The sequence below is a fragment of the Quercus lobata genome, chromosome 11 (assembly GCF_001633185.2).
Source record: "Quercus lobata isolate SW786 chromosome 11, ValleyOak3.0 Primary Assembly, whole genome shotgun sequence".
Classification (NCBI taxonomy): domain Eukaryota; kingdom Viridiplantae; phylum Streptophyta; class Magnoliopsida; order Fagales; family Fagaceae; genus Quercus; species Quercus lobata.
Genome location: NC_044914.1, coordinates 48,798,827 through 48,814,217, shown reverse-complemented (window position 1 = coordinate 48,814,217; position 15,391 = coordinate 48,798,827). Strand labels below are relative to the sequence as shown.

General features: G+C 34.5%; 1 protein-coding gene and 1 long non-coding RNA gene across 4 annotated transcripts in view; one reads left to right on the top strand and one right to left on the bottom strand.

Annotated features, from left to right (window-relative positions):
- LOC115969455 overlaps positions 1-3,530 on the top strand; it is a 49,207-nt gene extending 45,677 nt beyond the window's left edge. The window contains exon 3 of the long non-coding RNA XR_004086971.1: positions 3,478-3,530. This is a non-coding gene — a long non-coding RNA (uncharacterized LOC115969455). The remainder of the gene's footprint in view (positions 1-3,477) is intronic.
- Positions 3,227-7,682, bottom strand: LOC115969452 (G-type lectin S-receptor-like serine/threonine-protein kinase RKS1). 3 transcript variants are annotated; one of them, XM_031089113.1, is made up of 8 exons: positions 7,386-7,682; positions 5,604-7,194; positions 5,326-5,503; positions 4,976-5,171; positions 4,422-4,485; positions 4,033-4,270; positions 3,779-3,929; positions 3,227-3,697 (listed from the first exon to the last, which is right to left on the bottom strand). In XM_031089113.1, the coding sequence occupies exons 2-8, from the start codon at positions 6,949-6,951 to the stop codon at positions 3,395-3,397; spliced, it is 2,478 nt and encodes an 825-aa protein (XP_030944973.1). In that variant the 5' UTR covers positions 6,952-7,194; positions 7,386-7,682; the 3' UTR covers positions 3,227-3,394. The 3 variants fall into 3 exon arrangements, with proteins under 3 accessions (XP_030944973.1, XP_030944972.1, XP_030944974.1); XM_031089112.1 differs by having other exon boundaries at positions 4,422-4,632; positions 7,386-7,681; XM_031089114.1 differs by lacking the exon at positions 3,779-3,929 and having other exon boundaries at positions 3,606-3,697; positions 4,422-4,632.
- Positions 7,683-15,391: the final 7,709 nt, after the last annotated feature.

The following is a 15,391-nucleotide window of genomic DNA, read 5'->3' as shown; positions in this document are numbered from 1 at the left end:
TATCTGATCGAAAGACTTTAACAGTGCGATTGAACTGTGTTTCAATCATTTTATGAAATGTTTGGTAAATAGACACAAGTTCAGACCTATGGTGAAGCAGATAAATCCAAGTATACCGAGAAAAATCATCCACAAATATGACAAAATATTTAGATCCCCCCTCAGTGGGAACAGGTGCAGGACCCCAAATATCAGAATGTATAAGATCAAAAGGGGCAGAAGAAAAGGAGTCACTTTTATTAAATGGCAATTTTGTTTGTTTGCCAAAATGACAGGAAGTACAATCAAATTTTGAAAACTGAACTGAACCTAAATGACCTTGAGAAGCTAACAATTGAAGACGAGATAAGGATGGATGACCAAGACGAGCATGCCATAGATCAGGTGAGGAGGTGGCAGTGGTAGCAGCTGTAGAAACAACTTGTGAAGGAATCTTCAAGTCATGCACCTCAAACATGCGACCAACCTTACGGCCTGTCCCAAGCACTTGACCCGTCCGGGGATCCTGCACATCCACACCATGATTAGTAAATAGAAGATCTACGCCTAATTCGCAAAGTTGACCAACAGAAAGCAAATTGAGGGATAACTTTGGAATATGAAAAGTGTCACTAAGGGATAAACAAGGAGAAGAGATTGTTCCTTTATGACTAATAGGCATAGGAGTTCCATCAGCAGTGTAAATGGTGATTGGATGTTCTAAGGGTGCCTTATCAGAAAATTGGGATTCATCAGGAGTCATATGGTTACAACATGCAGTATCAAAAAACCAAGGTTGTTTACCTGAGGTGACAGAAAGGGCAGTGGAAGTGCGGGATAAAACCTATTGAACAACTGCCTCAATATCAGCCGTAGTAAGTGAGGAAGCCAAAGATGGACCTGTAGGAACCGATGGATCTGAAGGACATACAGCAGCTGCCTGAGGAAGAGAAGCTTTATTCTGCTCTTGCACAAATTTCTGTAGCTTACGACAAACAGAGATGTCATGGCCTTTGGCACGGCAAAACTTGCAGTGAGCACCTTTGGAAGACTGAGAGGTGGGACGCCCGGAGTTTATTCGTGGAGGAGCAGTGAATGCAACAATGGGAGGCTGTGGTGAGGGTGTAGCCAAGACATGATCAGATGATGTCATGTGATAAGTGGACCGACGATTCTCCTCAGAAATGAGCTCCTTTACTGCAGCATCAAGAGAAGGAGTAGGAGACCGGCTAAATAGAAAAGCCCTAGTAGGCTCAAAATCCTCACGTAAACCCATCATGAAGTGCATAAATCTACGGCGATCCCGATATTTGACAAAGAGCTCAATGTCCTTAGAACACACCAGTGGAGGATCTGCAGCAGAGAGTTGTTCCCACATAGTAGAAGTCTGAGAATAAAAATCAGAAATAGACTGACCTGTCTCTTGGCGCATTTGATAAAGCTTTGATTCAATGTGAAACTCCAAGCTTAAATCATTGGTGCAGTTATAACGATCGGCCAAAAATTTCCAAGCAGCCTCAGCAGTTTCAAGACGAGGAAGAAAATTATGAATGGAGGGAAAAGAGGTATTGATAAACCAAGATAAGATTTTACTCTGAATACTCTCCCATTCTTCTAGACGTTCTTCATAATCATCTGTTGTAACAGCAGTCTTGGAAGACTCTTCAACAGCTGTGGCTTTGGACTTAGGGTTTGGTACTGGCTTAGGAATTGAACCAGTCACATATCTCCACAGTTTACGACCCTTGAGAAAGACGGTCATATTCTGAGACCATGCATGATAGCTAGTAGGACCATCCAACATGACGGTGATAGGACGTATGATATCTCGTTCACTTTGTTGAGTCATAATGAAGAAAATGACCAAAAAGTGAGATTTAGATACCTCAAATGCAGAAACGGAGCCCAAAATCAGAATCTATGCGAAAAACTGAGCAAGACAGGTAATGTTGAAAATTTTTGACTTGGTCAACGGTCAACGGTCAACTGTCAAAGTCAACGGTCAACGGTCAAGGTCCAGTCAACGGCTGACGTGTGCTGACGTGGCAGGGTGACGTCACACTAGGGCTAACGTGGCAGTTCGCGGAACGAAGTTGGCGCGTGGAGCACGTGTATGCGCGTGGGGCGCGTGGAGGAAGTCTGGTCTGGCGCGTGTAGCGCGTGAGTGAGAGTGGCGACGCGTGGCGGCGCGTGGAGCGCATGCTCGTGAGTCAGAAACTTCAGGCGGCGCGTGGAGGCGCGTGTGAAGTGTTTTCTGGCTGTTCTTGGTTGGGTTTTGCTCGGGGTTGTCTGTTCTGTCTCTCAATGCCTTTGCTTTGACAATTGGATGAGCAGAACAACGAGATCCGAGAGTTGCTGGGACTGTGGGCGTGACGGCGGTGACTCGCTTCTGACAGTGGCTACTGGATGAAGGCGAGGGCAGCGGAAGAATGCCGGAGATGTCCACAGGAACCAGAAAGTCAGAGGATTGGCTCTGATACCATGTTAAGAATATAAAGTTTGGGAAAGACTGACTAGTCTGTATATTGATGTGTGTAAAATAATATACAATAGAGAGCCTTATATAGGCTAGATATGTGTGCAGTACAAGTAAAAGAAGTAAACTACAAGTACAGTATACTGGGCTAAGCCCAATGGGCTAAACTAGTCTAAACTATACACTAACAAGACTAAAGAACCTCAAGCAAAAGCATATAAAACCCACCAAAAAGATTAGAAATTTTTAACTTAAATAAAATATGTGAAGGTGCTTAGAAGTTTCTAAGGATTTTCTAGTGATTTTGCCGGAAAAATGATGGTCAAGACAGTGGTTTGGAGTGGAACCCGGTGGGAGAGTGTGGGAAATGAGGGTGTAAAGTGAAGAGAAAAGAAAGAAAATGAAAGGAAGAAAAGGGATGGCCGGCCAAAAGAGAGAAAAGAGATGGTGTGAAAATGAGCGGTGGGGAATGGGGGGTAGGTGGGGGGCACATGTGAATGTAAATAAAAATCTGACCATGCCCTTTTTTTTTCATTTTCTAAACTTTAAAAGTTGAGACGTTACAGGTAAAACCTATATGAATAATTTACCAGGTCACAAATGAGCTTAAATAACTTCTTGTTTCTATGTGAAATGTATTTATTTCATACTTTGAATTAAATATTATGTATTTAAAGCTGTATTGAGAGAATCATTTTCACTTTTTCACGCCAAAACCACGCAAGAAGCTAGCAACCCAAGCCAGACATCACAGTCTTAAGCCTCACCAGCAATATCGAAAAGAGACAAAGAATAAGAATAATAAATAATGTTTGTTCTTAAATACAAAAAGAGTATATGTTAATTTTTCCTACAAATCCCTATAGAAGCAATCTAGATGCAGCCAACTAGAATCCTTATAGGAGCAAATTTGATGCAGCTTAACTAGAATCTTTGCCTTTAGCGAGCTTCAAACTTAGTTATTGTCACGTCATTTATAGAATAAAACCCCTTTCCTGTGACTGATCCCAAATCCTTGGTAGGTCTTTTGAAAACAAAAGCAGGTTGATTCGGAGAAGGAAGAGTTGTTTCACAACTTAGCATGAGAAGAATTGCCAACATTGTTGGTCGATCTGTTGCATCTTCTTGCACACATAAGAGCCCAATTTGAATGCATCTCAAGACTTCATGAGAAACAAATGACTCAGTAATCGATGAATCAACTATATCCAAGGCTCTATCTTCTGTCCATAGTTCCCAGACCTGTATGGTTTATAGCATTATCCAAAAGGGGTTGTATTATAAATGCAAATGGAAAAAGATTGTTGTTTTTTTGTTACTTACATGCCCTATCAAAGTTAGGGAAGGGTGCGTTTGATAAGAAATGTTATTCTTCTTGCCACTAATGATCTCCAACAACATGACACCAAAACTAAAGACATCTGATTTTGTTGAAAATTTCCCAAATATCACATACTCTGGTGACATATAACCACTGCATGTGAATAGTATTAAAAATAGAGTTAAAGCTTGCATAGGCCTTCATTTTCTATATATGTGGAAAGTGTGCAAGGCTTTGTGTGCACATGCGTACTTACTATGTTCCGATAACTCTAGTTGTCTTGTCTTGAATTTGGTCCCCTTTGAATATACGAGCTATCCCAAAATCTGAAATTCTAGGATTCATCTCACCATCTAGGAGAACATTGCTAGTTTTAAGATCCCTATGTATAATTCTTAATCTTGAGTCTTGATGAAGATACAAAATCCCACGAGTGATCCCAATAATGATTTCGAGGCGTTTCCCCCAATTAAGCAATGAACTTCTTGTATGGTCTACAATAAAATTTAACTCCAGAATACTCAAAATGTGATTAAATAGTGTAAAAATATTTGGTTGTATGTAGTCCAAAAATATTCTCTGAATATATATAATAAAAGAAAAAAAAAAAGATGAATGCAATAGATTTATAGAAAGAAGACGTACCAAAAATGAAGAAATCCAAGCTTTTGTTGGGCATGTACTCATAAATCAACATCTTTTCTTCCCCCTGAATGCAACAACCAAAAAGCTTGACAAGATTCCTATGTTGAAGTTTTGCTATTAACATAACTTCATTTTTGAATTCCTCTATTCCTTGTCCTGAACTATTGGATAGCCTTTTTACAGCTACTTGCTGTCCATTAGATAATTGACCCTGAATCCATGATCCAAAATTAAGCTTAGTCGTAACAATTAGTTCAAAGCAATTGAGTTCAATGCCACAATCTGATTCTTAAATAACTTATGTCTTGCCAAAGGCCTTGTAGCTGAATTGGCACCTCCCCATGCACAAAGTGCTTAGGGGTCTAAGGGGGAAAGGATTCGAGCTGCAGGGTTAGCAGCATGTTGTAATTATTTCTCAAAAAAATAACTTATGTCTTAGATTATGTAAATCATTTTCCTGTATTCACACTCTCACAATAATGGAAATTGAAAAAGAGAGGAAAAATATGCAAGATGTCAACATTCAACGATGCCATTATGAATTGTAACTTTACCTTAAAAACAGAACCAAAGCCACCTTGTCCTAGTTTGTTGATTGGAGAGAAATTGTCAGTGGCAGCAACTATGCAGCTTAGATCAAAGATCAATAAATCTGGATGTCTACTATTCTCCTCTAGCTCATTTCCCTCCAAATAGCCCACGGCACCGGTAAAATATAATGATTGATTGTGCAATTTTCTCTTCACTGTCCTAAAACATATTGATAGATTTATAGACATTGCTGACTATAATTTTGCAATTGAGCATTTATATAGCTCAAGTGGTCTACTAAAATGACTCTTGATATATATATATATATTCCTCTGTGTTTGTGCGAACAATACAATGGAAGTGATTTTGTTACCTTTTGTTTTCCTCTTCTTCTTTTTTTTTTGAGGGGGATGTTTTCCTCCTCTTCTTCTTCATTAGGCATATATAGCCTATCAAGCATACCAGAAACAATGTCACCATAAGAGAAATTATTGTAATAGCCCGCTGCCTCTTGTGGCCAAGAAAACCATTGGACTTCCTTGTGTAAGTAGCTGAAGGACAAAAAAAAAAAAAAATTGAGTCCACGATTTGTAAGGTGAAATAGGCAGAAATGAAAATTTACGAAAAATACAAGCAAGGTGAGAAGGCCACCTAACTCAGTTGCATCTACACGCACATTTAGATCCCACCTTACATATGAATTCTCCGAAACGTCAACCAATTCACCATACCATGCCAAGCAACGGGTCCCCTTCCCATCAATATTCATGCTGATAAAAGCCGTGCAAGAGCAATTTCTCAAGCATGCCTGCTCGCACTCTGAGCTACTCATACTCATGTCCATCCAAACTGCATTAAATGAATCAGGGCCCTTCAAACGCTCCACCTTCACAAACCCTTCTCCATTCCCACACATCGACAACCCCAACTGCTTCCTCACACACCCCCCAGAACCATCTCTGTGATACCAATTCTTCCAAGACTTGGGTTCATACCCTGGCAAACACGTACACTCAAACTTATTAACATTGTCATCAGACTCACATTTGCCGTAGGCACCACAGTGTCTATAGTTGTCACACCGGTATTTAGGTGCTGACCAGAATTCCTTCCATTGAAGGTCACCATCATTCCACATAAGTTTCTGGATTAATCCAGAGTTGCCAACCACTTCTTTAGAAATGATAGAGGGGTCATCAAAAAAGTAGTAAGATACCTCATCTTCGTTGTTAACAAAATAATACTTAAAACTCGATGAGGATGTTGCTGCTGATAATGATGTGGGCCACGGCCATGGAGCTGACCGCCAATATAAAGTCGAACCCTTATACAAGACGACCTGTGGAGAGCCAGTAGGATTTATCTTACAGAAGTAGTCCCCAGTTCCGGGGTCATCTTGTGACTTCCAAGATGTCAAGAACCTGTCTAACCCAGTCATCCGATTCAACCCAAGCCTCATGCCTGGAAGCAGTGTGTCTGTAGGATGATCAAAGCTTTGCCATATAACCTTTTTGTTATTGCCTTGGACCAATACCAGATTTCCTGAATCTTGAAGCTGTGCAACAGAGGTTGTCCCCTGGACAGACACATTTGTAGACCAAAGAAGACGGTTAGAACTGTCATGGAGGACAAGGTTTCCATACTGGTTGATGGAGAGAACACCGGAGGAATCAATAATAGGATCATTCCTGTTTGCCACCCACACTATAGTTTGATATGCCACTTTGACAAACCAAATACCAAGATACTGGTAGCTAGAATTTCCGGGACTGAAGAAGCCTAAGGCGAAATTATTTTTGTTGGAAATCAAAGACTGGCCATCCTTGATGGATTGGTTTGGTGTTAAGGTGTCAACGGAAGTGCAAAATGGGAAGAAAAGCACGATCAGAATCAATGGCATGACCATGGTTTCAGGATCCATGTTTGTGCGCAGTGGTCTTTCACTTAAAATAACTTTTTTTTTTTGTTTTTTTGGACGGGGTGGTTGGTGGGTGGGCATGAAGTCTTCTTACAAGAAAAGAGAGAGAATATTCTGAAGTCTTCTCTTTCTGATAACTATTGCTGACTAATTGTTTCTTTTAGGACTACACGCCTCTCTTCTTTCAGACAAAGAAGCAGCCTATCCAGAAGGATTTTGCTCCAACTCAGTACCCGTTTGTTTCGGCCTTTAGAAGCCAAAACGCACTTTCTGAGAGCAAAAATGAAAGTCGGGTGTTTGGTATTGTTTCAAAATGAGCTTTTTCTGCATTATGAAATGTAAAGAATTAAGCCAAAACGTGTGGGCAAGTTTGAGAAGCTTTTACAAACGCAAAAGCACTTTGATCAATATATATTACCATTGAAAATGCAAGAAATGACCCAAATTACCCTCATCTCACTAACCACAAAATACACTAAAAATTGAAGACAAACACAGAAAATTAGAGAAATTACCTGTGAAGATCTAGGTGAAGAAGTGCGTGGGTGTGGGCTAAGAGAGGTATTGAAGATTTTTGGTGAAATTAAGAGAAATTACTTGTGAAGATCAAGATGAAGAAGTGTGTGTGTGTGTGTGTGTGTGTGAGATGTGTGTGGTTGAATTTAGAGAAAAAGAAAAGAATAAAGAAGATCAAGGTGAAGAAGTGCATGGGTGTGGGCTGTGTGGCTAAATGTGTGGAGGAAAGTAGAGAAAGAGAAAAAAGAAATTATGTTCTAGAATGAGAGTGGACGAAATGGTGGTAGTCTGGTGAAGAAGAAAAGTATAAAGAAAAGTCAAAAGTGAAGATAGGGAGAAGGTAAAGAATATGTGTGTGGAGGAGAAAAAAAGAGGAAAAAAAATATAAATAACGTGTGGATGAAAGAAAAATAGATAAAGAGAAAAATTAAATTAAAAATTAAAACTAAGAAATGTTACTATAATATTTTTATAATATTTTCACAATAAATCTTAAGTGGTGGGTTGTTACTAGTTAATATGAGTGAAAAAAAAAGTGGTGTATTCAAATTAAAATCAGTAATAATTTGCCACGTATGATTTGTTGTGAAAATATTGTAAAAATATTTTTACAACAAATTTTAGTTAACAATAAATTATTATTATTATTATTATTATTATTATTATTAAGTAGTTTTTTTGAATAAGTATTATTAAGTAGTTAATTTAAGTATGAAATAAACCCTCTTATATATTCATTGTCTTTTTTGGTAATTTATAACTCAAACTGCCACTTTTATAAATGCTAGCCAAACACTCAGTTTTTTTAAAAATCACTTTTTAACAGTTTTTATCAATCACTCAGCTTTTTAAAAATACCTAATTTTATACTGCACTTTTTGAAAACCCACACTTTTTCAAAAAACCCAAGTACAAAAAGCTGAACCAAACTCACCATCAATAAGCCAAGCATCACAAGTCAACTGGAATTGCGTCTAGGGATTGGAGGCATTCAAACATCAATTTTATAAAGGGAAATGTTAACAAGCACCGTGCAATGCTTGTTAACTTTTCCTTTTTTTTGTGTTTCACTTAAAAAAAGGAAAAAAGTTGTCAAAAAAGATTAAAAAAAAAATGTCAAAAACTGAAAAACTGTCGAAAGCTGAAAAAGTTACCCAAAAAATTACCTAAAAGTGTATTGTTAACGAGCATCTTAAAGTGTCCATTAACACAACCCATTTATAAAACACATGGATTTTCTAATATCCTTTATTGACCAGTCAAACTCAACAGTGTAACATAATTGACAACATGAGTTGAACTTAGAATCACATATTGAGTACCTTCTCCAAAAAAAAAAATCCTGACTTTCATGTGAAATCGTTTACTTTTTCAATAACGGCGAATCCCTTTTTGCTATTTCTTTTTTTGACCACGATACCAGAAGAGAATATATATATATATATATATATATATATTAGAAATGGTGTGGTAGTAAGGTGTTAAACAAGAAGACGAAGACAAATCGTTTTAGGCCCAACATGAAAGTAAGGTGTTAAACAAGAAGATAAAAAATCCTACCTCCTCCTCCTCCTCCTCCTTCTTCTTCTTCTTCTTCTTCTGGTGGGTTTCGGACCTTTTTTTTTTGGGGGGGGGGGTGTTTTCGGTCCTGCCAATCTGCCTTAACTTTTTTATTTGTGTGCTTTACAGGTAAGGTACTTGTTAGCCTCCTTTTAATGCTATGTCCTCTATTTTAAAATTTTTTTCTTTGTTTTGTTTTAAAATTTGAATTTTTTTTCTTTGTTTTGTTTTTTTGAGCCCCATGTGACTAATAATAAAAATAGAATGTTATAGCTTTTTAAGGGTTTATTTGGATACTACTTATTGTTGAAAATTAAAAATTTATTGATAAAAAATTAAAAACACTATAGCAAAATAATTTTTAAAGGTATGAAATAGTGCCATGAAACCCAATTTTAAAATTAGATTTGTGTTTTTTTTGTACTTACAGGTCCTATGAATAGTGCATAGGGCCTAGCCAAAAAAACACAGACACGCAAAACGCCACTCTTGCCACTATGGAAACTCACACTAAGTTTTAACCCTCTTCCACTATTCCACCTATTAAGAGCATTTTCATTAAGAGTTTTAAAAATTTTAGCATTTAGTGTCACGACCCAAACCTAACTTCAGAGTTTAGAGCATGACCGACATGTTAATATCAAGTTTACCTCAATACTAACACAAACCAACCTAAACTGAAGGTACTTATCAAGAATTGTTTCTTGAATTTTTGCTTATTTTCTTGCACAAAAGCCAAAATATACAAAAATGATGGCAACCTTGAAATTTCATTTCCTTCGAACTTGGAAAATTACTACCTGGTTGAAACTTAAGGTATACATGCAAATATTACATAGTTAAATGTTTAGCAAAACTCTTATTACAAACCTAACCCCAAAGACATACAACTGGGGTTCAAAACAAACTAAGGTACCGAATTATATCTGTGCTCAAAGGATCAAGTACATCTTGATTCCTCCTATACAACAAAAGAGCTAACTGCTATACAACAAAACTCTACTACATTCGAACAAACGAGAAAACACAGAATCCTTGCCACCTCTAATACTCTCGCTGCTTCCAGGAAGAACTTGTGTACTAAAATATAATAGGGTGAGTTGCGAAGCCTAGTAAGGTTTTAAAGCTCCATGGGCCTTTAATAAGAATGCATGTAAATCAAATATTTTATTGATATGCCAGATTTGATAAAATAGCCTTCATATTGTTCATATTGTTCTTAAAATAACTTAAGAGCTTTTAGATGAGAATACTTCATTTTCCTTTCATATAATAAATAAAAGGACATAATAAGGATCTTAAATATAATTCAGTAATCTTATCTTTGAACAGACTATCAAATACTTTATCATAACTTCTCATCAGACTTATAACACATTCAATATACCTTTCTTATCATCATACTTTTCTTATAATTTTCAAATAGCTTAATAGCTCATTTATAATACATATTAGTTAATCCAATTGTAAGTTTGTCACAACTTTGGGAGACTTTCAGCACAGAGTGTCAAGCATCCAACATTCCTCACAATGCCAAGTAATTCCAGAATCATATCATAATACATGTTTTCAACCATGGGGGTAGGTTGACATCCTCCACAAGTTGGTTGTTACCAACAAGGGCAGGTACAGCAAAGCCAGTCCCACTTTTAATGGCCAATCAAAATCTCCATGGAAATACTAGTACTATAATCCCTACTGGCTAAGTTCAAATCATAACAATGGAATAACCAAAAACTATATTTTCTGATAACTTTGCTTTTACATAAATGTTTCACAATAGTAGCATATCCACTTCGTTCTTAAATATTATGTTCGTGATATAAATAATAGCATCAATATACTAAAATTATTATGTATATAAGATTGAACAACTCACGAACACATATTTTACTTAAATCATGCATATATGTAATATCTCTAATCAAAAGCTTTAATGCATAATACTTTTCTAAACAATTTTTATACTTATCAAAAGCACATGTCACAAATCCCTTACCTGAAAATAAAAGGCGCAAGAGATTGTACAAGAGGAGCTCAAGTGTCTGTGTTCTCGATCTCGCCACCTAAAGGAAAAACCAAAACTTATTACGGAAAAACTCTTCCTAATATATAAACTTATACCTCAATCACAACCTAACTCTCAAACTTAAAAAAATCTTAATTCTCATCACATAAAGTTCCCCAAAGCATATGATACAATCATCAAACACATTACGCATCCAAACCATAGAGAAACCAATTCATAAAATTTATATATGCTCTAAACATACCAAAAGATGAGGGTATTAAATTATAGCTCAAAACATACACCCTAACTTGAGAATTAAATCCACAAAGTTAGGCGTAGCATATGTTGTTCACTGTTCATTTCAGCAGCATATGCTCCATTTGTAAAATACAAATGAGCTGTTCACACACATCCAATTGTCATGAAATTTTACATAACTACTCCCCTGTATGTACAGTATATACCATAAAAATTTCAGAGTCAAAGAATAAACCCATGATTTACTAAAAATCACGCAAGACAGCATATTCAAATCTATCCTGACATAATTTATTGCAAATTAAGAATTAAACCATTATTTTTATGTTCATCCAAATTCTGTGAGATCACTTCCATAATAACCATGTGTGTCTTAGAATTCATAAAAACTACTCCTAGCATTCTAATTCACAAAATATGATTTAATAAATATTTTTTTTTTGTAAACATCAAATCTGTCACAGAGACAGCTTCAGTACATATACTTACAAAATCATCAACAAATAGCAATAGGCCCTAATTTCATTTGGGTATTTTTATACCCATACTATACATATTAAAATATGTTAATAAGCATTCAATTGATCAAAATATCATCAAACTTTCAAATCACTAAAACAGAATCACAAGTTTAGCTTCTAAAATCAGGATAGAGGATAAAGAAGTAGAAATCACTACAAGAAAAACGGGCTATTGCGGCGGGTACGAAAACCGCCGCTATATGTCGCCTATTGCGGAGCATTTTTGGCCTGCCGCTGTACAATAGATCTATTGCGGCGTTTCTTGTGACCGTCGCTATAGATAGGGGTTTTTGCAGCGTCCTATAGCGGCGGGACATAAAACCGCCGCAATAGACCTGTTTTAGCAGCGGCAACTGAGATATAGTGGCACTCCGAAACCTCGCCGCAATAGACCATTAAATTTCCTAATGTTTTTTTCGCCTTCCCACTTAAAGATCAAATGGTAAATTACACCCGATTGACATTAAAATTGACATGCATGTTAAGAAGATATAAAACATATAATCCAACGGTTAGATTTTCAAAATATGAATTCAATAATAAGTTATTGGTTGGTGTAACATTTTTTAGAGTTACATCAAGTGTAACTTGAACCCAACCATATATTTCTTAATTCAATGTGAATTTTGACAAATTTACCGTTAGATTACATTATCTTCATATATTGTTTTTGCTTACAAAATTTCAAGGTGATTAAAGATTAATAGTCACGTCATCAATTAATTGTTTAAATTTAAGTTTTTGTAGTTTAAAATAATGCATAAAAGACGAGTTTAAAGATCAAATTATAAATTACACCTGATTGGCATGAAAATTAGCATACATGTTAAGAAGATATAGAACATGTTATCCAACGATTGGATTTTCAAAATATAAATTCAAAAATAAGTTATTGGTTGGTGTAATATTTTTTAAAGTTACATCAGATGTAACTTGAACCCAATCCAATATTTCTTAATTCAATGTGAATTTTGACAAATCTAACATTAGATTACATTATCTTCATATATTTTTCATGCTTACAAAATTTTAAGGTGATGAAAGATTAATAGTCATGTCATCAATTAATTATTTAAATTCAAGTTTTTGTAGTTTAAAATTACGCATAAAAGATGAGTTTAAAGATCAAATGGTAAATTACAACCAATTGGCATGAAAATTGGCACACATGTTAAGATCATATAGAAAATGTGATCCAATGATTGAATTTTTAAAATATGAATTCAAAAATAAGTTATTGGTTAGTGTAACATTTTTTAGATTTACATCAAGTGTAGCTTGAACCCAACTTTATATTTCTTAATTCAATGTGAATTTTGAAAAACATACCGTTAGACTACATTATTTTCATATATTTCTCATGCTTACAAAATTTCAAAGTGATCAAAGATTAATAGTCATGTCATCAATCAATTGTTTATATTCAAGTTTTTGTAGTTTAAAATAAAAGATAAAAATGAGTTTAAATTACATCCGATTGGCATGAAAATTGGCATGCATGTTAAAAACATATAGAAAATGCAATCCAACGGTTGGATTTTCAAAATATGAATTCAATAATAAGTTATTGGTTGGTATAACATTTTTTAGAGTTACATCAAGTGTAACTTGAACCCAACCCTATATTTTTTAATTCGATGTGAATTTTGACAAATCTACCGTTGGATTACATTATCTTCATATATTTTTTATGCTTACAAAATATCAAGGTGATCCAAGATTAATAGTCATGTCATCAATCAATTGTTTAAATTTTATTTTTTGTAGTTTAAAATAACACATAAAAGATGAGTTTAAATATCAAATGGTGAATTACATCCGATTGGTATGAAAATTAGCATGCATGGTAAGAACATATAGAAAATGTGATCCAACGGTTGGATTTTTAAAATATGAATTCAACAATAAGTTATTGAGTGGTGTAATATTTTTTAGAGTTACATCAAGTGTAACTTGAACCCAACCCTATATTTCTTAATTCGATGTGAATTTTGACAAATCTACCGTTAGATTACATTATCTTCATATATTTTTAATGCTTACAAAATTTTAAAGTGATTAAAGATTAATAGCCATGTCATCAATCAATTGTTTAAATTCAAGTTTTTGTAGTTTAAACATAAAAGATGAGTTTAAAAATGAAATGGTAAATTACATCCAATTGGCATGAAAATTGGCATGCATGTTAAGAACATATAGAAAATGTGATTCAACGATTGGATTTTCAAAATATGAATTCAACACTAAGTTATTAGTTGGTGTAACCTTTTTAAGAGTTACATCAAGTGTAACTTGTACCCAACCCTATATTTCCTAATTCGATGTGAATTTTGGATTACACTATCTTTATATATTTTCATGCTTACAAAATTTCAAGGTGATCAAAAATTAATAACCAAGTCATCAATCAATTGTTTAAATTCAAATTTTTGTAATTTCAAATAATGCATAAAAGATGAGTTTAAAGATCAAATAGTAAATTACACCTGATTAGCATGAAAATTGGCATGCATATTAAGAACATATAGAAAATTGATCCAACGGTTGGATTTTCAAAATATGAATTCAGTAATAAGTTATTGGTTGGTGTAACCTTTTTTAGAGTTACATCAAGTGTAACTTGTACCTAACCCTATATTTCTTAATTCGATGTGAATTTTGACAAATCTATCGTTAAATTACACTATCATCATATATTTTCATGCTTACAAAATTTCATTGTGATAAAAAATTAATAGCCACGTCATCAATCAATTGTTTAAATTCAAGTTTTTGTAGTTTAAAATAATGCATAAAATATGAGTTTAAAGATCAAATGGTAAATTACATCCGATTGGCATGAAAATTGGCATGCATGTTAAGAACATATAGAAAATATGATCCAACGGTTGGATTTTCAAAATATGAATTCAACAATAAGTTATTGGTTAGTGTAACCTTTTTTAGAGTTACATCAAGTGTAACTTGTACCCAACCCTATATTTCTTAATTCGATGTGAATTTTGACAAATCTATCGTTAGATTACGCTATCTTCATATATTTTCATGCTTACAAAATTTCAACGTGATCAAAGATTAATAACCACGTTATCAATCAATTGTTTAAATTCAAGTTTTTGTAGTTTAAAATAATGCATAAAAGATGAGTTTAAATATTAAATAGTAAATTACATCCGATTGGCATGAAAATTGGCATGCATGTTAAGAACATATAGAAAATGTGATGCAACAGTTGGATTTTCAAAATATGAATTCAACAATAAGTTATTAGTTGGTGTAACATTTTTTAGAGTTACATCAAGTGTAACTTGAACCTAACTCTATATTTCTTAATTTGATGTAAATTTTGACAAATCTACCGTTATATTACATTATCTTCATATATTTTTCATGCTTTAAAAATTTCAAGGTGATCAACGATTAATAGTCATGTCATCAATTAATTGTTTGAATTCAAGTTTTTTAATTTAAAATAACGCATAAAAGATGAGTTTAAAGATCAAATAATAAATTACATCCGATTGGCATGAAAAATGGCATGCATGTTAATAACATATAAAAAATGTAATCCAACGGTTGGATTTTCAACACCCAAATTCAATAATAAGTTATTGGCTGGTGTAACATTTTTTTTGAGTTACATCAGGTGTAATAT

Excerpts from the sequence above, each read along its gene's own strand:
- LOC115969452 (XM_031089112.1), bottom strand. The coding sequence starts at position 6,951 with ATGCCCACCCACCAACCACCCCGTCCAAAAAAACAAAAAAAAAAAGTT. Across the intron at positions 4,633-4,975 it reads GCTTTGGTTCTGTTTTTAAG|GGTCAATTATCTAATGGACA; the intron begins GTAAAGTTACAA and ends TCATGGATTCAG. Across the intron at positions 3,930-4,032 it reads ACTAGAGTTATCGGAACATA|TGGTTATATGTCACCAGAGT; the intron begins GTAAGTACGCAT and ends ATTCACATGCAG.